Source organism: Catharus ustulatus, chromosome 1 (genome assembly GCF_009819885.2).
Source record: "Catharus ustulatus isolate bCatUst1 chromosome 1, bCatUst1.pri.v2, whole genome shotgun sequence".
NCBI classification, from domain to species: Eukaryota; Metazoa; Chordata; class Aves; order Passeriformes; family Turdidae; genus Catharus; species Catharus ustulatus.
In genome coordinates this window covers 35,350,488-35,377,776 of record NC_046221.1, presented here as the reverse complement: position 1 = coordinate 35,377,776, position 27,289 = coordinate 35,350,488, and the positions used below count along the sequence as shown (strand labels likewise).

At 37.9% G+C, this 27,289-nt stretch overlaps 2 protein-coding genes across 6 annotated transcripts in view; one reads left to right on the top strand and one right to left on the bottom strand.

The window, feature by feature from the left end:
• The window catches only part of JAZF1 (JAZF zinc finger 1), a 191,366-nt gene extending 183,693 nt beyond the window's left edge, over window positions 1-7,673 (top strand). Inside the window, exon 5 of the mRNA XM_033075034.1 lies at window positions 5,348-7,673. Coding sequence (XP_032930925.1) covers window positions 5,348-5,524 — 177 coding nt within the window. The 3' untranslated portion in view covers window positions 5,525-7,673. The remainder of the gene's footprint in view (window positions 1-5,347) is intronic.
• A 482-nt stretch (window positions 7,674-8,155) lies between these two features.
• Window positions 8,156-27,289, bottom strand: part of TAX1BP1 (Tax1 binding protein 1) — a 57,484-nt gene continuing 38,350 nt past the window's right edge. For 3 of the 5 annotated variants that reach the window (XM_033062172.2, XM_033062163.1, XM_033062182.1), the window contains 10 exons: window positions 26,388-26,615; window positions 24,897-25,043; window positions 23,589-23,682; window positions 22,178-22,296; window positions 20,912-21,037; window positions 18,345-18,416; window positions 15,746-15,920; window positions 15,272-15,417; window positions 9,935-10,020; window positions 8,156-9,298 (listed from right to left, as the gene is read on the bottom strand). In XM_033062172.2, the coding sequence (XP_032918063.1) occupies window positions 9,097-9,298; window positions 9,935-10,020; window positions 15,272-15,417; window positions 15,746-15,920; window positions 18,345-18,416; window positions 20,912-21,037; window positions 22,178-22,296; window positions 23,589-23,682; window positions 24,897-25,043; window positions 26,388-26,615 (1,395 nt within the window). In that variant the 3' untranslated portion in view covers window positions 8,156-9,096. The remainder of the gene's footprint in view (window positions 9,299-9,934; window positions 10,021-15,271; window positions 15,418-15,745; window positions 15,921-18,344; window positions 18,417-20,911; window positions 21,038-22,177; window positions 22,297-23,588; window positions 23,683-24,896; window positions 25,044-26,387; window positions 26,616-27,289) is intronic. The other 2 variants (XM_033062191.2, XM_033062202.1) reach the window with 1 other exon arrangement.

Here is a 27,289-nt window from a genome sequence, read left to right as displayed (position 1 = left end):
AGTAGCAATATAGGAAGGCCAGCAGTAGTTGAGATAAAACAGTTGTGGCAAGAATGGAGAACCTGTGCATGAAATCATGTAAATGAAAATGTGCTTCAGTGATGCTGCAGCAGCTCCCACAGCTGCAAATCACAAGACTCGGGTTCCTGTACAGACCACTTAACCCCGACAACACTGTTTCATAAAACATGGACAAGAAAACAGTGTGCTTAGGGACACACAAGTCTTTTTGCTGAGATTATCCTGAGCTATGTATTTATTCTCCAGTTACAGGAAAAACTGAACATATCTCCAAGGCCAGGGCAGAGGGAAAGATGGTTTTGGAGTACTTGCAAGTATTAATTTGCAGATAAACTCACACTGTTGAAGATCAATACTTTCCTTGCGTGTGGTAGGAGCTGTGCCAGACAGAGGGTATGGTATAAAAAGCTAAATCCCTAGCTCAGGAAGCAAACAAGCCATGGTGATTGTTAGAAGTCGTGTGCCCAGAGGGCATCTATGCATTGCAGAAAACATTCACTTAATGGTGAAGGCTGGAAGGAGAACCCTGTAATTTGCTATATCCTGTCTGTTCTCTGACTGCCAGCCCTCTGTCTTTTTATTGCCCAAATGAGCAAGCTGTTTGTGCCTGCTTCTGCTATCTCACTGCCTTCATCTCAAATGCATGAGGACTGTCTATAAGGGATATCTTGTACACCATTAATGGTAGACCAGCCAGGCAGGGGAACAAATTAATGACCCTTAGAGGGGCTGACAGGGAACAGCAGCAAGTAAAAAGTACCGTATTCTCCTAAGAGACTCACCTCTGTTTAGTCCTGATAGAAAAGCATGTTTCCTTCAACTCTGCCTCACCTCATTTCTCTTTTCTGTGGGCTCTGTTTCCTCCCTTTTTTATTTTCAGCCTGTTTTTTCTTTTTGCATTTTTATCTTTGTTTCCTTCCTTTTAGCTTTGTGTCAGCTGTGTTTCTTGTTTCCTCTTTATCTTCCCTCTGCTTAAACCGCTTGTCTGACGAATTATTTGTGGAGTCTGGGTAGGGAGTCCTGTGATCAAAGCACTGGGATTTTCTGGTGGGTACTGGATAATCACAGTCAGGACTGTAAAACAATTATAGTGCTCCAAACAGGAACACAGACATGCACATACAGTAATTGCCAGGCTCACTTTACGGCTGAGAAAGGATGCATTCCTTTAGGGAGCAAGGAGGAAAGGAGGATATACACAATTTTCTTTTGTCTGGCCCTAGATGACGTAAGTTTGAGAAGTAGAATGGTATTTTTAGAGATTTTATTTGTACTACAGTACTGCTTAAAGGACGCAGTAGGGATGGGGCACCTTTTTGCAAACAATGTTCAAGGATAAGAGATGGCCTCTGCACTGAAAAGTCATTATGGAAAGGTAAATAAGACAAGAATGAGTACAACAAATACTCCAAAGGAATGGGCTGGGGTGGACAATGGAAACTGTAAGGAGAACATGTTTATACACAAGCCCAGATGTGTATCAGAAGCCCCTGCTGGCCTCCTGCCCAGCTGCTGTCTCCTGGCACTTTCCCATAGGCAGTGGAAATAGTCATAAAGATTTCGTTGTTCTTCAGGAACTTTATTTTTAAAAATGGTTTGCTTATAACATGTATTGGTACTCTGTATTGTATGGCAGAGATTTTCTTGAAGCAATAGATCATGGGAGAAATATTTTTCTTTAAATTACGTGTGAGAGAGTCAGAAACATCTAAATAAACCTGAAGTACACTGACTTCTAGATGCTTTAAACATAAGTTTTTGAACTAATTTCTGAAGCTTGCTTTCTTCTCTAATTGTGCTTATTGAGGTAGAGAAGAAATTACAATTACTTTATAGTTTTCCATTTATGGATTTTTTTTTTTATTCCTGTGATCCATTTTTCATGCTTGAGATTTAATTTTTAGAAAATCATCTGTATGATTCCAAGGAACCCAAAGGTATAATCCTTGTTTCTGTGGAGTTCATCCTCACCAGACTTTATATTCACATCCAAATTTAGATGTCCTGTCCAGAAAGTGTATGGATATTTAAGTAGTTAATGTGCTTTGCAAAATACTGCCTTGTAGGAGCTAAAATGGGGATTAGCTGTTGATTAGTCTTCCTTTTATTCAATGCCCCTGAGTGGTCTCTAGCTCTGAAGAAGGAATTTGAAAATGTGTTTAAGATGTAGATGAACGTAGGCAATATCCAAAGAGCAAATGAAGTTTGAGACATAGTAGATACAACAAACCCCACAAATAATGCATATATGCTAGTATAGAGAAAACCCTAGAGTATTTGTACTAAATTTTCTAGTTTGTGCAAAATTAGAAATAAAAAGAGAAATAGGTTTCAGTGGATACAGAATGTAGTTTATATCCATGACTTTTCTTTGGCATTGGGCAAGAGGAACAGTGGTACCTTCCAAGGCTGCTGAGGCATTTTAATGTCCTGGCAGGTGAAAGGATGAGGGTCCTGCCAGGTGGCACAAACCCCCAGGAATGCTGACGTGTGAGTGGTGAAACTCAGCAGAGCTTAAGGAGAGAGAATATTGACGTAAGAGGGAAAAAAGGGAATTTACTTGAAAGAAAGGAGCAAGCCAGAGCTTGCAAGTTGAACAGAGGAACTGGATCCACAGAGAAAACTTTGGTCTGAAGAGCCAAGAGTACAAAAACATGTATGAATGTTCAGGGCTGAAGCAAGAAATCTCTCAAATCTTCCTTTTGAGGTGTGTTTTCCTTCTTGAAGTGGGGCTGGCAAGTTGTCTGCAGTGTGGTGCCTTTGTGAATTCTGGCGTGCAAAAGGAGCCCTGCCCAACAAGAGCCTTTGTCCTTGCAAACCAGGTAGTGCCAGTCTAAACTCCTCTATCGCCTCCTGATCCAGTCCCAGGTTAATTATTGTTTCCTCCTGCTCAAGATTTTTCGAGTGCCCTTCTCTATGGCCATCTTCTTCCTCAATCACCTGTGAGAGTAAATAGCGAGCAACCTAAGTAACCAGAGCAATAAAAGTGATGTACGAGTTTGACCATGGCTCTTGCTGTACCTCAGCAAACTCAGCCCAGACGTACAACAAAGAGTTTACATTGCAGCAGTGGAAAAAGTGCTGAAGAGTCACTGTAATTCTAACAGCAGTTTCCTTTTAGACAGAAGTACAGGTCAAATTTCACATTGCACAAGCTCCTTATGCTCTGCGTGCTTCAAAGGTTTTTCAAACCTTCCATGGCCCAATTCTTCCCTTTAGTTTTCTGCTTTAGCATCTCCTTAAAATTTTTCTGTCTGAAAATACTTTTCTTCTCCCTTCACCAAGGAATGGGGTGTACTGGGGCTGATGGATCATTAAAAAGTTGGGATCAGGAGAAGAGTACCATGGAATAGTGAGGATATTTGTGATTGCAGATTTATGGCATCTGTAGCAATTGCTAGCACAAGAGTAGCTAGAAGGGATTTCTTAGAAAAATTAAAAGTTTAGTCATGAACAGGTTTTTGTTAGGAAAATGTTACTGTAGGTAATAAGGCTTGTTACAAATTCCACTGCAGTAGCAAAAGTCAAGCAGGTCACCCCCATATTTTCTCCTCTTTTGAAGGCAGAGGTCCTTAAAGGTACACAGATGATGATAGATGCCTTGTGAAGTCCTCCTGGCACCCAGTGACAGTCCTGGCCGCCTGACTCCAATGGCCCTGTGGGGTGCTACAGGTTGAAACTATGTGCGAGATAATCCAAAACCTGCCCCAGGATCTCAGATTACTTGCAGAGAATTCACTTGACTGCTCTTGAGGCTGATGTGTAGCTTTGATGCGCTCTTGGAGTTGTGGTGCCGTGGCTTTCTGCCTCCTCTGAGTGCCCTGCACCCAGACAACCCTGCCCTGATGGCTCGTGTTCCTGTGTCTGGTTGGGGCTGGAGAAGGGGGATTCTCAGCTCCCACATCTCAGGAGGCAGCTGTGCAGGGGTTGTCCAGCATTTTTAAGGGTGTAAAGGACAATTCAGAGGCTGGATTTGCAATTTCAGGTGAGGATTCACTGCCTGGATGCTCTGGAGAAGAGGAGCATGAACCTGCCGGCAGAGCAATTGCTTGCAGTTTTGCACCTCTTTTCCAGGGTGGATATTTGAGACTGCTTTTCTGTGAGTTCCAAGCCGGAGCTTCCACTTACTGTAAACTGCACATTGATAAACCTTGTTGTTTAAGAGCCAAGGGGACTTTCTGTTATGTGTGACACCAGGTTCAGCAAAGATCCCTAAGACCTAATTTAGTGGGTTGTTTCATATCCATGCTGTTAGTTGATTTTAGCTTTTCAGCTTTTTTTTCTCTTTTTTTTTTGCTTTTTTTTAAATCTTTAAAAAAATACTGAGATACGTATCTGGAATCTTTAGAGAGAACGCAGGAGAGCCTTGGAACTGTCTCTTTTTGTCACAAATGCTATCTTCTTCAGTTTCATCCTAGGAGAAGCTCAAATGAAAGACAGTATGCATTTGCTTTTTCATCCAAAAATCTTTTAGTGGGAGCAGATGAGAAGCTCCAGTATACTCCACAGAACAGGATCACAGCTGCTGAGATCACAACAGCTTCTTCCATTTTTGCCAGAAATATGTGAAAAGGAAGACAAGGGAATTACTTTGATTTACGTTTAGGAAGGTTTTTGGTTGACGTGGCAGAAGTGTGGCCTGTTTCCTGCCCTTGCCAGTGTAACAGGGTGTATGTTGTGTTGCTGTGTTTTGCACTAGTGGGGATCAGCTCTCCAGTTTTAGCTGTGGAGTATTCCCAAACAATAGCTATTTTGAAGACAGCTTCTCTGGATTATTTTTTAAGTGTCCTGTGTAACTTTTTTGAGTTAAGCATTGCCTGCAGTTATTTCTTTGGAGGCAATGTGTAAACGATCAGAATTTGCTGGAGCTTAAAGGCGTATCTAGAAACAATGACACAAAACAGAACAGACCCACCATGGGGGAGTCTCAGCTCTTTAAAGAGGTGTGACCCGAGTCTTCATGCCAATTCTTTGTTTGCTTGTAAATGAACCTCTGAATAAGATTTGTCAGTGCTATATGAAAAAGATGTCAGGACCCAAAAGAGCAACCATGTGTGAGTCCATTAAACGGTATTCTTTGGGAAGTGATGTATATTGGGAGATAAAAATCAGGATTAGCCAGGTAGGTGAGTTTTGAGAACCACACAAATTGTTGTCCTTGTCCTACCTGGTACCTTGGAAGTGCAGCCCATGTGTAGTATCCAGTAGGAGCTCCTGGCAGTTTATAGGATTTTGCTCATAACATTGATCCATTTTCAGGTTTTAACTGGAAGCAGAGCCCGTGTCAGCCCACCTGAGCACTGACATTTTCCCTTCTCCCTCACAGAATGTGAACGGTATCAAGTACCACGCCAAGAACGGCCACAGAACACAAATCCGCGTACGCAAACCATTCAAATGTCGCTGTGGAAAGAGTTACAAGACAGCTCAGGGCCTGCGGCACCACACAATCAATTTCCATCCTCCCGTGTCTGCTGAGATCATCAGGAAGATGCAGCAATAACATGCTGGTCACAAATGTGCCAAGAAATCCTCACCAGCAGTTGCTGATTTTGAGAACAGCCACCTTTTTCAGGGGAAGCACTCAGCAACCCTTTAAAAAAAATTAAATGCATGCTTTAAAATTTTCTGTAATTTTGGAATGATGTATCTTTGTAGAGTTAATGATTTTGTACATTTGCACATGTTATCATCTTACCCATTTTCATTACTTTGAGATAAGGTGCTATAAAAGCTATAGGTTCTTCAGAACATTTTTCTCCAAAAAAAACAAAAGAACTAGGGGGACGTTGCGTATTTAGTTGTACTGACGTGTGGGACAGGAGCGCGAGGAGGAGAGCTTGGCACTGACATCCTTTCAAGATTGTAACGTGATGAAGACTTTCGATGCATCTGTCAATGTGTGTGCAAAACCAAAACAGTACCGCCCTCGTCAAACTATAGTTAACATGCCTTACATAACGGAGTTATCAGTGGAGTAGCAAGTCTTTTAGGTAATGGAAATATAAATAAGAAAGAATGTTTAACATAATATGCTAAAAATATTTTCATACTTAAATAACATACATAAAAAGGTGTGCTTGCTGTATTTTATATTATCTTGCAAATCTTTTTTTTTTCCTCCCTCTTGAAATGCTGAAAACCTTGCCATTCGAATAGTAAACAATCACTTTAGTGTTAGCAATTACATTTTTTTCTCTGTACAAGATGTCATATTATGTTCATGCCCATCAAACTTTTGAGGACCAATATCCCAGTCCAACTAAATATTTACCCCTGAACTATCTGTCAGAAAGACACTTGGAAATACTTAAGTGCAAATTTATGTGTGTGTGAGAAACAATTATCTTCATCTCAGATGAAGTTTTGAAGCACTTTGTAGTTCTCTATTGCCAACAGATTTAATGTTTTATGTGTTGCCAATTCTTGCAACTACTGTACGAGCATGTGCTGCGGTTGCAAATAAAAATGAGAAATTCAGCGCATGGTTTAAGGAGGTCCGTTAGTTGTGCTAAGGGAGTTCTAATGCCTCTCCCTCACGTTGTGTTTTGAGATTTTCTTTGTGCATTTTTTGCTTCTCATTGTAGGTCACCGCATTCCATTTGGAAGTGTCTGTTTAGCTTTACAATTAATTTTGCTAAAATATGACATTTGAGCCTTATTGAAGATTAAGTGCTTCTTGCAGCAGGTGGTCAGAGACTGACTTAAAAGCCAACATGAGAGCGCTTCGTGTCTGGACCATACCTGAACATTTGTTGCTTGCCATCCTGCCTTGAGCATTCTTCTCACAAGTGCTATTCCTGGAGTTCAGCTGGCCGGGAGCAGAGGTGGGCACCCTCTACCAGCCTTAGCCTGAACACTCCTTTGCCTGGCAAGGGTGCAGGAGGAACTCCCAGTGTTAACACAGTCATCGCCTTGGCTTGGTTCCTGTTCTTTTAAGTGCAAAAGAAAGCTCACATAAAGGAGCTTTCCCTATTTTTTTTCCAAAGCTTTAAAGGAAAACTTTGTAAGGATGACAATTACCTTTTCTCCAGCAGAGTAAAAGTTTCATTAAAACATGTAAGAATCATCCTAATGAGTAAGTGTTTAGAACAGCCAAAGTGACGCCAAACATCCCTCTCTCAGATGCTAGAGAGGTGACCGTGACAGCCGGGTTTAAAGGATGATCCAGACATGAGAGTTACTGGTACACACAAAGCCCCAAGCGGCCACTTCCCACCTTCTGCAGCTTTGGCAACAGATCTGGCCAACAAACACATTTTGGCTCTGCTCCTAGTGCAAGAACTACAGGCTGGGCGAGTTCGTTCAACAGCTAAACAGTTGTAAAACATCATTGTTGCATGTAAATTCCTTTCAACTATAAAACTGAAATTCCAGTTTCTATTTACCTATTCATTGTGACAGTATTATTAAACAGGTAAAGATGGGACTATTTTGTTATACTGTGTATAGTGAATGTATTGTACTGTGTCTGTGAAAAGTGTGCTTTAAATTATATTTTCATATGTTTTGTTGGGGACAAAGTACTTTAAGTTTGAAAGTGACAGAGGTTTGTTTTAGAACTGAAGGCAACTTAAATAATTCCTGTCAGGAAAGCTGCTTATAAATGTAAATCAAATCACATTTAAAATAAACTGCCTCTGACCTAAAAAGACTGTTATTTTCTCATTCCTAACCTAGAGTTAAGTTCTTGGGCTGTGTATAGTCTTACACTTGTTTATTTTACTTCAGTATCATCAAACTCTTGGAGCCTGTTCTAACTGTTTTCATCTGCTTTTGAGTTAAAGTAAGAAAAACATCCAGGCCAGCTCTTGATATGAAGCTCCCAGTTACAAAAATCTTTAGACTGCAAATAGCATGCAAGTACTGAGGAGCTGCTGCTGCCCAGGACACTCAATTCATCTGCGTCATGCAGTTTTAGTTAACTCCTGCATTAACTGGATGTTGCACATGCTCAGGAGGGAACTGCAGTCAACAGAAGCTACTCTAAGCCTTAATCTCCCTCTCAAAGAAAGAACATAAACAGATGTGAGGAGCAACCCTTTGTCATACAATGCTGAGTCAACATTTACCCCTTAATTAAGTCTATACTGTTTAATTTTAAAATGAGCAGCAGGAAAAATAGACCACCGACTCCATGAATAATTCTGCTTTTAATGTAACAAGACTACTGTACAGCAAGTGGGAAGCAAATTTACTTAATACAGTTAAAGTAAATATAAAATGTTTAGATATACACACACGTGTTTTTACTTATTGGAAAGAAATACATAAAGTTAAAACGCAGAAGGTTTTAAAAGCCAGAAGGAACACAATCCACTGTTGTGAAAATAGAACAATATTTTCTACTGAATAAAACTGCAACATAATGGCAATGACTTTTTTAAACAATTACTTTTAGGCATTTAAGCACAGCAGTTTCTTTCAACTCAAAACCACTGCCTTAAAGTATAACATACCTCATTTAATGTTATCCCTTAAGGCAAACATTCTACACGTGAAACTGAAGTATTTACCATTCCTCTTGTTGCAAGCCTGGAATCTCACAGTACATGCATCTACAGCTCAGAAATGTACTAGAAAACTATATTTTCATAGGGTAAGTAATGTAAATTTCCAATTTAAGTGTTACTCAGAGAAAAACTATGTGGATTTGCTAGGAGAAACACCTGTTTATTACATTTTTAATTGTGCCTCAGTTATCAAGGTTAAGAGAAACCACAGGTGTTTGGGTGATCTTTTTTAAATGTAGCTAAAGAACACCATGAAGCTGGTCTCGTTTTTTCTGAGGCTTAGTCACTCCTGTGTCCTTAGGCATTCCACTAAGTAGGGGAAGAAGTTCCACTAAGTAGGGGAATAAATAGCTACATACACAACAAGGGGGGTTGTGGGTCTCCTTAGAACAATGTTAGGCAGAGAAAATAACCCCACAGCAGCTTACAGCCATGGCTCCCATTAGAGTACATGAGCTTTTAATCAGAAGTTTGCACTGTTACAGAAAGCTGCACTGCTTTTGTTTTGGAGGTGGACTACTCAAAGTGGTGGGGTTTTAAGCTGCACTGCAAAACAAAGTATTTAATCAAAATTTAATACGTTCTGATCAAAGTGCGTCTGGACGTGCCTCTCAAAGCCTTGCTGGTCGTAGTCGGGTGGGAACTGCTCGCTGCACATGGGACAAACCTTCCAGTGGCTCTCAACGTGCTCCTCAAACTTGCTCTGGTCATAGTTTGGGGGAAACATCACATCGCAGAGAGGGCATTTCTTCTGCACATCGAAACTTCACGAGGAGGCGGAGAGAAAGAAAAAAGGGAACAGTTTATTTATTCTTTTAATGCAAACTAAAAGCAGGATCCTGCTGCCACCAACATTCAGAACTTTACTACCAGCTTAAATTTGAGTGGACTTTGTATCCAAGTATCATGTAGTTCATTCAAATGTTTTTGCTGAAAGCACTCAGCACAGTCAGAGTAGTTTTACACACAAATTCCAAAATAACCTGGCATTTTAAAAGCAACATAATTTTGACCTTACTCCAGCTACCACTGAATACAAATCTATTGAATGCCTTAATGGTCAAACAGTTTCATGGGAAACCACTCTCTCTGCTCATAAATGCTTGCTCTTAGCAAACATAACACTTTATAAAAGCTCTAAACTTAGGTTCACAATTAGTTTGGCAAGAGAGGGGAAAAAACAAAAGTTATTCATTGATTTACTAAAAAAATTGTCCAAATTCTATCAAAGGTATACCATGAACAGCCTGCCCAGTCTCACAGTATATTCTCTGCCAGTTAATTGTAAACCAAACATTCATTGAAAATGCTCCATAGCTGTTTCACCTACACCCCCACCCTTGAGTAGTTTTACACAAACTTCTCCATGCCCTTAAAGACCAATAAAAGATAGTATCTACCTGGAATCAAAGCAGAAGCCTGTGCCCCGCTCACGCAAGAGAAGACTTGGAGGATCAGGAGCAGAAGGTACAGTGTTGTCATCATCCTATTGAAAAGAGAAAGTATTTTAAAGACTAACCCCTACAAAGAGTTTTTTTTTTCCTCCTCAATATGCATTTTTGCTATCAAACACAAATCCAGATGAAATTTACCTTCACTCTAATTTCTACAGCACAAGTTTTACTTTTGTACATCTTGGCTCCATTCTGCAATTCAATAACAGAGCACAAAACTGTTCAAGGTGGAAATACAGGTATATTCCCAAGATTTCTGGAACTCCAACTCCTACCTCAGTTTTCTTTTTTATCGCAAAGATGCCTTAAAAGCAAGGGCTAGGAATTATTTAGCTAATCAACAAAAAAAGATGCGCAAAGGAACACATATAACAGCACAAATGCTGTGTTTTATACAGGTAATTCATATGAAAACATATTTCAGTTTCAGGCTAACTTGCTTTTCCCTTATGAAGGGTTAACGAAAACACGGAAGGATGGGAAAATTTCCTCAATATTCTTCTGACAACACCTGTTTAGTTTCAACCACTTAACATTTCCATTAAGCAGGCAGTGGGGCCTGCTATGACAAGATGCTGGCAACAAACAATAATCTTGCAGTCTGTTTGCTTTGCACCTGCAGTGAAAAGGGCATACGAGTTTTAAACCATCAGTTGTTCTTTTTGTCATGAAGGAGACAGGATAGATGTATTAAGCAAGAAAAACTATTTTGTTTAAAGTACTCCCATGCTACAATGCTACAGCTTGTACAAAAACACAACAAATTTGCTGAATACCAGACTGAAGCACACCAGGACTTAACCAAGAAAATTAATGTGCATCTTCCATCAGTAAAACAGTTCCACTACAAACACTGGACAAATTTACACTTAAGTCTTAGTTAATTTCTTTAGTATAACCTCTTTCATCTTCCTCCCCCTTTTTTTTAAAGATATTTGGCTTACTGCTGGTCACTTGGTAAGATAACACTCTGTACAGCTTTTACCCTCTCTTTCAGCTGCTGTGTGGCACCCTACCAAATACAAATCTAACATTCCGCCTTGTTCCTTTTTGAGAAACATCTGAAAAAGAGGACGATGCTTTCCCCTGCACAGGCACACCTGCACTGTCCTACATGGCTGCCCTGCAAGAACTCTCTTCAACAAAAGGCAAGCACATGTAAAAGCCTTTGGAATGTCCTACAGCTACAGCTTTCTCATGGCCCAGTTCCCTTAATTGTGAAATTCATACTGTGTGTTCCTTACAGCAGCTTCTGACCCAGGCCCTGGACAAGAATGTCAATACTAAGTATGTACGGATATTACCCTGTTACGATATGGAATGTCTGTCTCTTCAGTGTACTCTTGCTCTTGGCCAAGTCACAGGGATCAGTTCTTAACCTTTTGGGATGCCTAACCCACACAAGAAGAATGCAAATGTCTGTGTTGAGCTGACCTCACTGAGATCTTACAGAGATTACTGTGTAACCACAGCATGGTCAAAGAGGAACCATGAGAACTTTATCTTGGTCTGAGAGGACTTCCCAGCTATTCTAATTACAAGTTACAGTAAACACTATACAGCCACCAAGAACTAAAAAGTCTCACGCAGCTCCCTGGGGTAACCCAGGAACCTCTGGAAAACAGAAAAAGTGCCATTGTATTGGACTCCAACAGCTATTTCTGTCATTTCTGATAGACAAAACTCCTAAGTGTTCCATGTAAAACAGAGCACTTTACTGGGGGAAGACAGATCATCATGGTTCACATGATTCTCATCTTGGTTCACAGCCACTTAGTGCCCAGTATCATCCAGCAATCCACTATTTATTCTTACAAACAAGGTTACACATGCTTTTCAACCTGGCATTTAAACATCCATCACTCTCCCCTGGGAAAAAGAACCATCCCTGAGAGCTCAAAAAAGACAAAATGAGGTGGTTTTCAAAGCTGCTTTACAGAGAGTATGCTAACCAGGCCTCGATGCCTCAGTGGCTCTTGCCTATGCCGTATCTTAAGCAAAGGCATCAGCTTACTTTGATACCATGAGGTTGAGTCATCCAAGTTGTTTTGATGAAAGCCCACACTCCACATTTTGAGAAAGAAACAGTTTAATCTGCCCTTTATGTAGATACAAAGCCACCTTTCTCGCAGTCCAGACTGATGACCAGGGACTGGGCATGGCTGCATATTCTTAGTCCAAGAGCTCTAAAGTGCCCTGCACTGATGTAACCCAGGGGGTACACTGTCTCAGGTCCTTAGAAAAAAAGACTGATACCATGGACCCAGAGGCTGGTATTGTGGTCCTATAGCAGAACAAGTACCAGGCCCCCTGAACTCAGAAGTCTGAATAATTAGTCGAATGAATTATAAAGGATGTCTTTAACATCATGTCTTAAATATTATCACTGGACTGTAACTCTGGCTCTTTAAAAAACTGCCACAATGAGTTCCACAGATTAAGTAAATCATAGAAGTATATAAAGTATTACACACTAAAGCATGGTAAAAAAGGGGGATTTGCCACTAGGGGAAGAAGGGAAAGCCAAACATGAAACGGTAGAAATAAGTGCAACTCGAATAATTTTACCACAACCAACCAATTCTGTCTCAAGTACTGCTTTCATAATTACAACTGTAAGCAGTTCCAGGATTGTCAAACAGAAATTAGAAAGCTGTGTAACACAGCACAAAACCCCATCCCCAAGTGTTACAGATAATTTTGATGTGCAGAAGTAAGGAACCAATGCCCATCCTAGGCCTTAAAAAGCACATGTACAGCCACACAGCTGACATGCAGTGCAAGTACACTGGGAAGAAGTGCACATACCTTTTATTGCTGTGATTCAGCTCTGCTGTAGGAGTGAAATCAAACTCACTCCTCTAGGCCTCTCAATCTCTCTGCAAGCACTCTGCTCTCCCAAGAGACACCTGGATACCAACTGAGTAGGCAACAGCGGAACTTGTGGCAAGTCAGCCACTCCACACAAAATCACCACTGTGCACATGCTCAGTTGGTACTATTAACACACACCAGTTTATCCCTCTCAGAAATCAGTTTAATTTGGCCTATGAGTTCCAAAAGTCAAAGCTACAAGAATCCTGGAAATTCTTCCCAGTCATACAAAACTGAAGGGTTTTTATGACAACCAAAGACATGGAAGTGCCCACTTCTAAGTAATCAAGTTTCGGGAGAAACCAAATTGGAACACAATAGCACAAAAATTCTGAGGCATTTTAATATCTTGTGTTATATTAGTTTAAGAAATTATGCGCGTTGTAGGCACTTCCACCTCTTCATGGCTGTTTTGGTAGTGGTTCACCTATGATGATGAACACGTCTATTTATCTAAGATAATACATTTTTTAGCTTTCTTTTTTAGAAGAGTTGGAAGTGACTACAACACACTTAATTTCTTAAACTAATATAATTTGTAGTAATAGGAATGTGGACAGGAGGACAGCAGAAGTCCATACAACAGTGAAGTAGCAAGCCTACCAGTCCTTTTCTCTGGAGGAGGAGGGAATTTTCCTCCTGCAAAAGGCTCTACATCCTGCTAGTTGAAAAAATGCAGGTTGAAAAAAAAAAAAAAAAAAAACACATCTTAAAGATGTTTTTCTATTTTGAAAAACAGTCCAAGCAATGGTAATCTCCTCCTATTTATCATTTTACATTTGCTGTTTTTTCTGCACAAATGACAAACTCCTCTTTATGATGAATCACTCACATATGTGGAAGTTTTTCCTGGTTATTTATTCACATCTTGCCTCAGAACTGTCTTATCTTTGGCTTATTATTAAGTCTCCATAGAAAGATTTCTGCAGCTTGTCATTTCCATATAAATTTCTACACTACACTACACTAGACTTACAGTTTATTTCGGTGAGGAACAAGTAACTGATTCTCAGTTGCAAATAAAAAATAAAGATGCAAGTTATTTGATTTAAAGGCACCTTTTCTCAAGCTGAACTTTATTTAAGCCTGTTATATTCCACCTCATTACAAAAATCCAAGCTGTGTCTGCAAACGAGCACAAGACTCTAGCACTGTTTCTCTTGGGTTTGCAAGAGGGCAAAGCACATAGATGAGAGAGAACACCCTGCTAATTAAACTGCAGCAGATGACTAAAGAAGAGAAGAGCTTGTCAGATGTAATAGCTACGTCAAGAATGATCAGATTAAATATGCAAAATGTGAAGTAAAGGTGGGGACAGCATTAAGCTCACATTCAAGATCTTGAACAAGCCGCAAAAGCTCTGACAGTTTCTCTAATTATTCACAGTAATGGACATTGGGAGCAAAAGGCAGGAGGGAGAAATACATTTTTCTCCATTATAGGTGCTGAGCACCAGGGCTAAAATCATGCCTGTCTGAACACTGATCAGTTTCTGCAAAGGTTAATAGCAATTAAATGTGGCAAACTAGACTAAATGAGAAACAGGTCATGATACCACTGTACTTGCAAAGAGCACAATACTTTTGCAGAAAGGTATTTCTTGTTTAATATTTTTGAAGGTGCAAGAGTACTTGGAATAAGAAAGAGTAATAGGTCTGTTCCTGTTCAAATGAAGACATACAGTCCAATTTATTACAGAAGCCAATTTTTTATACCAGAATGTGCAAGCTAACTGTGTTAAAAAGAAAAGTTGACCAGAAAGACAAGTCTTAAAAAAAAAAATTTAAAAAATCAGTGCAAATTATCTCTCCATTTTATCAGCTTTAGACAACAGTTAATTAAGCTCTTTCAAATACATGTCCAAAAAGCATTCAAAATGGAAATTAATAAATGTAAGTTTGCAGAATACAGAGTAAAAGATTAACAGATAAAAATAATGTATCTAGTAGGATACCAATTCACAATCACTATTTAACTGAAAACACTGGTATCTGAATCATTTACATTTTAATTTGTTCTGTTCCACTTTGGTTTCTATATTCCTATTATAAAATGGGTGAGACGTGGCTATAATTTGAGCTTTCCTTCTACCACACAGGAGAGAAAAATCATGAGTTGAGATTACTTGACTTTTTCTACTTTAGTAATTAAGAAGATTAAAAAGCTACTGTCCATTAGGACAAGTACCACAATAAGCTGTCAGTAACTCAACAGATTAGGGGAACAAGTACATTATCATCAATAGAGTTTTCGCCTTCACAGCAAGCAAAAATGTTTTTCAGTGAAAAGAAAAACCAAATTTACATAACAATAAATTTGGCTTATCAGATATGGAAAGCCTATGTGAAATTCTTGGTAACTCATCAGTAAATGCATCAAGGAAAATAAATAATAAAGAAGGCAACTTGCATTGCTATCCTCAGGATCTTCTAAACCATCAGGGCGACTCAGATTGCGTGAAGGCTGGCTGCACACTACGTCATCCAGCTCCCAAAAGGAACTTCTAACAGGTGGTCTTTGGATCTCATCAGGATTAAAAGCACCATCTGCTCCATCTGAAGAAAAATTAATTAGGACATCTTTGTTCAGTAGACTGTATTTGGTGATTACACACGTTACCTTACCTTTGAAAATCAAGAGTTAAACATAATTTTGGTTTAGATAATATAAAACAATAGGAGAGAATCAGCTTCTTCTAAAGGTGTTTAAAACTTTGTTTACCTTACTGATTCCCATCATAAAGGCCCTTTACTAGTGCTCATCAGTCAGAAAAGGTTCTGTAAACCAGTCTGAAGACTGTTAGTACTTAACCTGCATTAAATGAGGCATCGCTTTTAAAACAGCAAGGGAGAAATCATATTGGGGGGTGTAAAATTTATTTACCTCTTCTTTCCTGAACTGCATAAGGGTTTCCATATTGCAATACTGGTAGTCTACTTGGCACTGCAGGAACTGGTCCATTTTCCTCTGAATATGGGTTGCGAAAATGTAATGTCTGCTGTGAAATCTGTCCTTCCATCATCCTTCCAGCTTGATCTCCTGGTGTCCTGCCAAGCTCCTAAACAATGCAAAGTTGAAAATGCAATTAACCTATGGAGTCCTAGCAAAATTTGAAATGTTTATGAAATATGTTTTTTAAAGAAAAAAATCTGCTAACCTTCCTACTGTCTTTTCATTTTGGTCTTATGCCAAGTACATCATTAATACCAAAAACAGTCAATGAAGAAAAGGAAATACAAAGAAGATACTTTAAAGAGATATTTTTTCTTGGTTTGTTGTCCGTTAGTTCTAATTACATAAACAGAACTACCATGATTTTCAAGTGTCTGCATCCTTTTTACAATTAATAAAAATTAGCTAAATCGGTAAAAATGGGTAGATTGACAATAGCAACTAAAGATAATGTGCAGTGAGAAAAGTTTTTAGAAGTTACAATTAAAAAGAAAACAATGCATTTTATCACATCATGCCATACCATTAAAAAATGCAGCATTTTCGTATGTGGAGCATATCTTTGTACATACTTGACATAATTCCATGTGAGTTCATGAGTGGCAGACATTTAGTGAACTATTAAGTACATTGCATTGGATCCCTTCTGATATTTACCAGCAGTATTTTTATCAGATCATTTTTTCAGAAATGCTTGAACAGAACTCTTCAAAAAACTAATCTACTTAAAATTCTAGATTCCTGCATATAAACCATATATATTATAGTAATTACAAACTATAAAGGGGTTTTATAACTTAGAAACCATTAAAAGCCAGTACAGATCTTAAAAGACACTAATTAAAGTGACTTCAGTGTGTTCAATGCATCAGCTGCAATTTATCCCAATAAAAATCTCTCTCACCCTTCCATTCAACGAAGTGGTTTAAAGGATAGAGAGCAATATGCCATGAATATCAAAAAGAATATGCCATTTAAATTCAGAACCAAGCAAAAAATTCTGAGATATAAATATGAAAACAATAATTTAAAAAATAGGGACTGTTAAGGGAGACATGATTTCCAGTAATGTTCTTTCTGATTAGTATTTTCTTCTGGGTTCTGTGGGTTAATGTTTAATATTTGCTGATGTGATGCTAATAAAACCCTCAAAGACTGAAGTGTGTCTTTTCCCCAAAAGACTTTAAATTGAAACTTAAAACTAAAGCTTCAATTACCAGTTCACCTCCATAAGAATCAAAAGTCTTTTTATAAAAAGGAACAACTTAAAAATGTTTTTCTTGCAAACAGATGAACTTCAGATCAACCTCTTGAACAAAAAAATGCAAAAAACAAATACCAATAACTACTCTGAAGACAAAACTCTACTCAAATACAAGAAGACATCATATAATGGATGGCATCCCTCCACTAGATACAATTAAAAGCTATGCCAGTGTTGATTTAGATTTATAAACTAAAAGGAACATGATTAAAACAGGTAAGATTAAATAGCTTAGTTTTAGTGAGTGTGTAAAATTAAGTAATTCATCTTTACTCAATACAAAGCAGGAACAATTAATTAGCAATGAAATCAAGATTTTCCTTTTTAAAACTTATTTCTTCTACAATATAGCAGCAGTTTAAAATGAGAGGCAGTAGCATCACTACTTTTAATTGTATGTAACGCTAAAACTAAACAGAATGTAGATCAACATGACTGTAAAAAGGTGATGAAAAAAAACTTTAGCCAGAAGTTGGATAGCTAGGGTAGGGACTGATTTTAAAAAAATATTCAAAGGCTATTTAAGTATGTAAATAAAACAGAAACAAAGCAACTTCATAGATTTGAAGAGACAGCAAAGGAACATTTTTAGAAAGCTATGCTTGGTGACATTTATAAACAAACACTGATAATGAGTATAAATTGAAATGCTGTTTACTACTACCCCATGTTTATTAACCTTTTAAAGCATGGGTCGAGTCCAGAAAGGCACTTTGATTCTTCTTTGTAATGTAAATATTTATAAATTTACAAAGTTCCAAGCTTTTATAAGCTTAATACATTATTATCATTATTATTATTACAGTTGTTCTCATGTGTGGTGTTTAAAATTATTTCCTCCACCTAAACTAGCCTCACCAAAACTCAAACTTTAATTTGATTTCTTTTGAACTAGAAAAATATGAGAGATCTATTAAAAACAATACCCTTCACTTAAAAAGAAGATAAATTAAATACCAACCACGTGACAATATAGAATCATACAAAAAAATAACCAGTTTAATCTGAAAGTTTAGTTCCGTTTCAGTTTGTCAGAATTAAAATGACTGTTTTTACTAAGTATCTCTTCATACTGGAATTGTAAAGTAATCAAATAGTGTTTCAAAAAAAATCCCAATTTGCACAATACCATGTAATACTATCTGAATGTAATAAAGACATTTCATTATTTCACTTTTCAGTAAAATGTGTCTTTGATTAATTGCCACATAATACCTCAGAGGTACTTCTTCATTAGCATTAATATTTCAGAATGTGTGACAATACCTTCTCCCTGGTAAAGAGCTCCAGCTGTGATGCCAGCTCCTTTACTCGTCTCTCTTTTTCCGCCAGCTGAATCTGTATAAAAAGAAGATTAAGATTCTTGTATTAGTGAATGGAAATTATTTCCCTGCATGTTACATCATGAAAACCAAGTTCCCTGATTAAATTAATCTTTCAGATGAAAATAGTTTTGTCAACTGCAGTCACATGCAACTCATAGGGTTACTATAAATCCAACCGAACAATTCTCATGAAGTTTTATCTGCTGGATAACAGCAGTACATTAGCAGCCTTTTCTTGCCAGTTTTCAGTGAACAGTTGTGGAATGACAAGATTCTGTTAAAAACAAGTAGTATCAGTGGCAGTAGGGGCACAACTGCCCAGACACAGTTGAAGGTTTGCAAACCTCATCTCATTATTTCTGAAGAAATTTCTTGGCATTCCATATATCCCACCACAGAACTTGAGAGATCCAAAAGCTACTCCTGCCTCAAAGACACTAAATTTGTTTCACGAACATCTACCTTGTGTCTCTCTATTGAATGCTCTGGGAGGAGGTGCAACTGACACATGACACAATTCTTCCTGGCTTCAAAATGATGATTTGAATAGTCTCTCACTACAAAGGACTATTTTATTTGAATTCTGGTTCCTTCAGAGACTGACTCTTCCCCTGTTTTTCTAATATCTAAGCTCAATGCTTAGCATAACACCTTACCAATTTTTTTCAATTCTGAAATTTCTTTTCCTAGTTTAGGTCAATGGAATAAATTTCCTATCTGGGAAGAAAAGCTCACATTTTCTCTACCACCTGCACTCTTGTGAATTATAGAAATTTTTTAATTGCAGTCAAAATGCTTTCAATTGTGAAACCAATTATTTATTACACCTGCTGTTGAGAAGTTAAACTTATTTCACATTAAATTATGCATGGCAACTGATCACTGCTAATTAGTAAAATAAACTGGAAAGAGTCATTTTATAAAATTGAAATTAGAGCTTTGGAAAGTATAGTAAAAAGATGGCCTATGGAGTACTGAAATAAACTGCAGAGTAATTCAACATTTTACAAAGAAAAAATGCTGTAATTATTAATAAAAAGGGGCTCCTAGTAGAACCAATACAGTCACAGTTCTATCATTTTTCAACACAATGGGCAAAAGCAGGCAACAGACTAAACTGCATTATCACCATTAGACTGAGAACCAGCAGAAAAGACGGTCCCATGAATATTGTTGCTCTTATCTCATCCCTATTGACCTAAAAAGCTAATAAGCATTACTATCACATAACATCAAAGATCAAGGCCCCCCGTAAGCTAAAGCTGACCATTATGCTAGACTTTCTGGTGAATGTGCTACATCACTCTACCAAGACTACAGTTGAGGTTCAACAAATTAAATTCTTGCATGGTTTTAAAAACAATGGATCACTCCTCTCTACTATCTCTGCTGACTTGAGATAAAATGCATTAGACATTACTACACTAGTAATCCAATACAGACTATGAAGATTTTAGACAAACACACCAATCTATCTTCCTATTAGTATTACAGTAAGCAGCAGGAAATTAGAAATCCCTCGCCCTTTTTTTTCTCATAATAGAAGACTGTGTCATTTAGGGGTTTGTCTAAACCCACAGTATTAAAAGACTGATGGCCAGCTGGTACTAGATCTTAGCAGACCTCTCTTACTTTAAAAGAAGCATTACAAGACTGCATTGTTTCACAAGAGCAGAATTTGTATTTACAGCAAAAATGTATTTAGCATGCTTTCCATATTAAATCTCTTCATTACAATAATTTCATGATTATAAGCCGCACCATTTTGACTAAAATTTTGCTCCCAAACCGGAAGTACGGCTTACATTTAGGAGTGGCCAATATATGAACAAATTTTGGAAATTTCCCAACCCGGAAGTCCGAGTCAGTAGCAGCCCCGAGCTGAGGTGGAGCTCGCCCGGCCCCGGGTGGCAGGACAGGGGACAGCGACGGCGCGGCGGGACAGCGACGGCGCAGCAGCAGCGCTGCCCGGCCCCGGGGGGCGCAGCGGCAGCACCGGCTGGGCACACCCCTCTCCCTCCTCCAGGTGGCACCAGCCAGGCAAGCCCCTCTCCTTCCTCCCGGCGGCACCGGCCGGGCAAGCCCCTCTCCTTCCTCCCGACGGCACCGGACAGGGACGCCCCTCTCCCTCTTCCTGGCGGCACCGGCCGGGCAAGCCCCTCTCTGCCTCCTCCCGGCAGCACCGGCTGGGCACACCACTCCCCTGCCTCCCAGCAGCAGCAGCGAGCAGGGCTGGGGCTGCTCCCTGGCGGTCACCCTGAGCAGGGCCAAGCCAGTAAACCCTGTGATCCCGCGATTCTGTTACTATTTCGCAACTTTGTGAAAGTTGCACACGGATCTTCGCTGAGAATAAAAGTGCGGCTGATTTATGGAGGAAAAACTAAACGTTGCTGACACCCTGGAAGTGCGGTTTATAATCAGTGCGGCTTATAATCGTGAAATCAGAAAAAAGCAGCCATGTTAAGAAGAGGTAACCATTCATTGTCATAAACAAAACCTGTAACTTACTTTATACTGATCCTCCATTGCTGCCAGCTGTAATTTTATACCCTCGTTGGTTTTCACTTGTTCTTTCCACTTCAACTCCAGTTTAGCTAATTCATCAGCATAAACACTGCATTTCAGCTTCTCTTCCTAAAGTAGTTTATACAATGGCATGAAATATTTACAATCTTAAGAGATTTTTCCCTCCCACCCCCAAAAATGTCACTGTATTAACTCCAAGCTTTTAAAACAAGACCATTTACAAATGGCTTCTACAAGCCTGACTCCAGACTCTGAAATGGTCAGGACCACAGAACACTGCATAAATGATGTTCAATAGGCATTTCTTTCCTTGAGTTTTCAACAAGCTGATATTCCTCATAAGTTTTACAGTTTCAAGTTTCTTGGTACCCTAATACTACTAACCATGATTATTCTCTCAAGTACCTAATTTCAATACAAAACCTTTCCCAAATGACTATTACAACCTAAGTATCTTTCATCCAGAAGGTCAAAGGCAAAGTTTTCTTCAAAAATCACTATGGAATAAACAGCTAGCAGAAGCCAATGCAGGCTCTCTCTCCATGGACAGGGTCACGAGCAGAATTACAGGACAGTTATTACATCATGGAAAACTTACTAAAATAGAATAATATCATTGTGATAAATAAAAGAAACTAAATTAAGACAGACAACACTCCAAAAATAATTTCTTAAACTGTTCTTACTTATAATGATGTAATACTCCATCATCATACACACATCCAAACTGATTAAATGAAAATCAAGTGTCAACTTTGGTCAAGACAACCAAATAAAAGCCTTTATGTATGACTGAGCCCAAGGTAGTTGGCACAACCCACTCAGGGTGTGAAAACACTGTAAAAGCCATGACAGGTAGATAGGGATAAGTTCCTTTGCTTTGGACAGTGTATCAGATCAACAGTGCCACACTTGTTCCAAACATCAGCTGGCTTACAGCAACCTACTATATTTGATTTATAAAAGCAATTACACTTAATTTAAGAACAGAAAGTATTTAAAACCTTAAGCATATGGACATTTGTTTTACTGTATCTTGGTTTTCTTCATCTGGACCCTCAAAAACCATACACAGTCAAGAGCTGACTGAACAAAAATGTGTTTCCTTACATTAAGATTTCTTAATACCATAATCATGGTGTATCACACAAACAATTAAGGCAGCTCAGCTGGGTAGGCTTTGTGGTTTTAAGGATTAGCACCTACAGCTACTTTTTGTTCAGCTTTCCAAAGCAGCTGTTTACTTACTGCCAACATTTGCTTGTATTTCTTATACTTCTCTGTTTTCTCAGAAATCTCTTTATTCATTTCACGCACTTGCTCCTTTACCACGGATTCCGAAACTATGTCAGATGAAATGGGGCTAACTGTGAACATTGAAGAAAAAAAAACAAGAACATTGAATTTTTTTGTTCCACAAAGTTTGTGTAAGAGAGATGACAGCCCAGATTTGAGAGTGCATCAAAGAGAATGCTCCACGTTATCCAAACCAGAGACAATCAGCATTATGTGCTACGTACAATCAACAACTGTACTGGCAGGTCTGTGTTCAGTTCTCTTACACTGAGAACATAGCTACACACAAGTGTAGTACTCCACCAAGAAACAAAGCAAACACCAGAATATGTATGTTATCATTCTAAATATTCTTACATAAAAACATGGAAGTACCTCAGCAAACTACTTCACCACACTCTATCACTGAGCTTGCTGGGATTGTATGTTTTAAGAAATGCTTGAATTTACTTTAGACAGGAGTAAACTGATAGAAATTACAACCTTTGGTCTTACAGATCAAATCAGCAAGAATCTGTCAGTTATTTTATAACACAGAAAAAGTTAATCAGCATTTTTTGGCATTTATCAATTTAAACTGAATGATAAAATCACAGAATGGTTTGTGCAGGAAGGGACCTTAAAGATCCTCTAGCTCCAATCCCCCTGCCAGGGACAAGGTCACCTTCCACTACACCAGGCTGCTCAGAACCTCATCCAACCTGGGCCTAAACACTCCAGGGGATGGGGCATTCATAGCTCCTTTGGGAAGCCTGTTCTAATGCCTCACCAGCCTCATTGTGAAGGATTTCTTCCTAAATTTTAACTTGTTACATATTGAAGTTTTAGAATATAATTTTTGCAATCACTTAATAGTTCATAATAATTATAAACATTTTCTAATAAACCACTACTCCTATAATTAATGAAAATAGTCAGTAGACTTGACCTTGCCATCACATAATCAGAACTTTTCAGTAGATTGATTTTACAGTAGAATGTTATAGTAGATAGTCATAACAACATGACTGCAAAATTACTGTGCTATTATACTCAAATTGAAAATTTGAGTAAGGTTTTTTTTTTAATAAACTGTTTCTTAGCTTGGCAAAATCAAAACCATCTCTGTTAACCATGAAGCAGAAATCAAAGATTTCGGTTCTGCTGACATTAATAAACAGCAACTAAACTGATACGTGAACTTATTTTGAATGTTACCACTTAGTAAGAGACAAAATATTTAGCTTTCTTCTCAGTTCTAATTAATGCTTTAATTAAACAGAACAAGTCCACCTACTTTATACCACAAATACTATTAGTGACTACTTCACACAGACAAGACATTCAGGCTTATAAAGACAGACAAAATTTAAGCTGCTGATACCTGGAGATGCAGACAACTTTTTGTCTGTAAGGACGGCAGTAGCTGTCTCAATGTTAGATGCATCTGTCAGTTTCTGTTGATGCCCTGCAGTTTTCTTTGTGAAAAGAAATTTTGTTTTGGTACTTCATTAAATGAAAGCCAAAGCACAAAGGAATGTATCTTGCAAAACGTATCATTTGCTCCAAAATTAGACAGAACTGCTAATTAAAACAGCAGATAATAATATATACACAAAAAAAAATTAATTCTACTAAAGACTGAAATTGCTTCAGACTGATTTTTATCATCTTACTTGATGACAGTCTTTTTCCCTAGAAAGAGTAATTTCTAAGCAAATTATTAGAAAAATCTAATTTTCTAGAGAATCAGTTACATTTAAATTAATTAACTTAAATCTAATACTCCATTAGAAAAATAGTCTGTATCAGGAATGTCTGCTGGACTTCTGGAGCAAAAGCATTGAAATCTGGTGTTTGCTGTATGATGTGCAACACTGCCAGAGATAAGGAAGATTTTTAAGGAAAAGCCATAGATGTTCTGATATGACATCTCATTCGCCATTGACCTTCTGGATGAGAAAATGGCTTCTTTTATGCAATGTTCTGTGGATAAGAGAAATACTTAAGTCTGGTTTTCTTAAGAATTCATATTTGCATAGTTTGCCATTGTGCACAGACTTATTTTGTTTGAGCTCCTCTCCAACTCTAATTTTTACAAAATTCTGAAGAACTCTGCTCTCAAATTTGTTTGAAATTAGCTGGCAGGTTCAGTAACTAGGTGGTCTAAGACTTGTATCATCATTGAAAATATTCATTTATTTATGAAACAGATCCTGGAAGACTGGTAAGATTATAAAATAGATATGGAATACAACCCCATACTGTGTTGTGGAGACTTCTTCCCCACTTGGCTTTTAAATCCTACTTCAAGTTCTCTATCTTCCCCACTTTTGGGCTTTGGGTTTTTTGTTGAGGTTTTTGTGGTGGTACTGGATAGAGGCAGTATTTATGGATTTTCCCAGCTTCAGTTTCAAAATTCTTTCTTGAACAATGTAATGCTTATAGGTTCATCCAAACTCTACTAGGCTTCCATACCAGCTACTATAAATTCTACGCTTGGTTTGGACAACTACCTAAAAAGAATCATAGAACTAATTTCACAAATAGATTTGTGAAAGAAAATGGTAAACAGTCATTGCTTACCAGACATTTTAATCCTTTTAAAAAGCATTAGTTTTCACAGAAGGAAATTAAATTGTTGTTGAAATGTTACCAAAAAAGCAAGTGCAATTTATCCCATTCTACTTACTGCCTGTTCTGTAAACTTGTTTACTTGTTTTTGAAGTTTTTGACATTCTTTGAATTTTTCCTTGTAATGGTCAGCAGCCATTTGTAGACGGAGCTTCAGATCTTCAACTTCTCTGCGCAGTTCCTGCTCCACCGCGTTTGAAGCTTCCTTAAAATAAAAAAAAATAGAAACTGTTCTCCCTTTGGTTCAAATACCACTATTTCAAAAAATGTCTTTTTTTAATTAAAAAACCATAATGTTCCATGAAAGTACTGAAGCTCCTATTTTCTTTGTGGGAAAGAAAGGAATAGCACAAGCAGTAGAGCACAGAGAGAGGCAGAATATGACCTGAACTTCATTCCAAGTAGGACACAATGAGGGACTTTAATAAACAGGCACTGGTGTAATACCAGAAGCAGGTAAAGAAGATTCTTATTTTATGGGCTCATTAATGTGTATCTAAATTTTGAATGTATAGGAAAAGTCTGAACACCTTCCAGGGGTTTTTCCAGCTATCTTATGGACAAGTATAGCCACATAGCAGAAGTGCACAGCCCACAACTACTCCCTCACACTGACTAGATTTCCACTCCACCTGGGAGTGGTTCCATTGAGCTACAACACTGATACACAAGCTACACAAACCACATCTGGCAACTAGGCATAGGCCATGCTCGAATACTTTCTGGTAACTTGAGACATTCAGATGACTTGTTACTTCCTTCATGATACATTTCAAAACACATTGTATACAACTGAAACTCTTAGGAAAAAAAAACATGTCATTCTTTGACATTTTAAATGTAATAGTTCTTTTGAGTGTTGTAATATTATAGTACTATTTTAATTGTGTTCAGGTCAATAGATTTTCTTTGAACATTTATACCATTACAGTAATCCTAATAGCAAATACATTCAATAGAGTTGCAGTCACTGAAGACCCTTGATAAAGCTCACTTTAATCAAAATTTGAAAACATGTATTAGCTCACTATATTTTTTTTTCAAGACTAAAGCCAAGACAGTTTCCATTACATTAATATTTTTATACTTATAAGTACTTAAAGTAAATTAACTTTGATCACAAACACTGGAAGGACTCAGAAGAATTCTGAGAGAATCTATCGAAGAGAAAAGAACATTATAACAAAACAACCCAACTTTCTACCAATACATATCCTTATTTTAATGGATTTTTAATGCTACTGTGGCTCACTTAACAGAATTAAGACAGGGAGAGGATTCACATAAATATAATAAAATAATATAAATACTGCATTATTCTGTGAAAATAATGTAGAAGCAGACATGAGTAATAGCAGAAACCTCCTTTCTGACCAAACTGCTAAATCAGCTAACATGCACTTGATTTAAGGTAGTATATTGAATGCTGAAAGAGAATTTGATAATTATTTACCCTAATCATCCAGAAACCTATTTTATTCCCCATCTTCAGTAAAGGTTCAGGAAAGGTTTTATAAATAAACTTCAATACTAAATACTGACAATTTACCTGTTCATTTTTCAAAGCCGTGATTTTTTTGAGTTCAGCTAAAGCTTCAGCAAGTTGTTTTTTGAATTTTTCATTTTCCAGACGTGCACTGTGAAGATCTGCCATTGTTTTATCCCGCACATTTACTGCATCACTCAGCTCTTTTGACATTAGAACAGCTTCTTGTTTGCTAGCCTGAATCTGATCTTCAGCTTTCCGAAGCTGCTCTTTCAAAATACTTGCCTCATCCTAGAAAAGAGAAGAGATGGAAGAGAATTCATCATTTTTTTTTTAATTCAAAGCTTAAATAAAGGTTGGTATAGGGATTAGGAACATCTGAAAGAAAAAACAGGTTTTCCTGGTGGATTTAGCAAAACTACTAAATCAAGAAGTCAGTACACAAGTACTATTTTCCCCACTTGTCTTCTTTGCCAGCAATGATACGCAAATTAATTTCACTACAAAACAGAAGTTTCAGTTCTGGATTTTTGTTGGAATTTTAGCTTCATTTTTAAACATATGACCAAAAAAGTCTTTTTTCCACATCTCTGTTCTTATCACTGTAGAACTCCAGCGTCAAAAGCAAAGTTCATCCCACAGAAACACACTGAAGGTAACAACAGAGCAAGAGGTTTTACAGTGCCTACAACTGGTTAATGTAAAACACTGTAAAGCATCTTTGGGATGTTTTTCTCACAGCTCTGTTTCCCAAGATCTTGCACAACCAGGTTTCCAGAGGGAAAAGAGAACAAATAGTAATGAAGAGCAAGCTGCAGCATGTAGCACTGAGTACACAGGGCAACCCAAGAGCCAACTGACCAAGCTGAACTACCAGCCTCTCTCATTTTTACAGCACATAATACATTGGTAACATATTTCAGCAAATATCTGCTGTTTCACAGGGTGAGATAAAACTATTAATG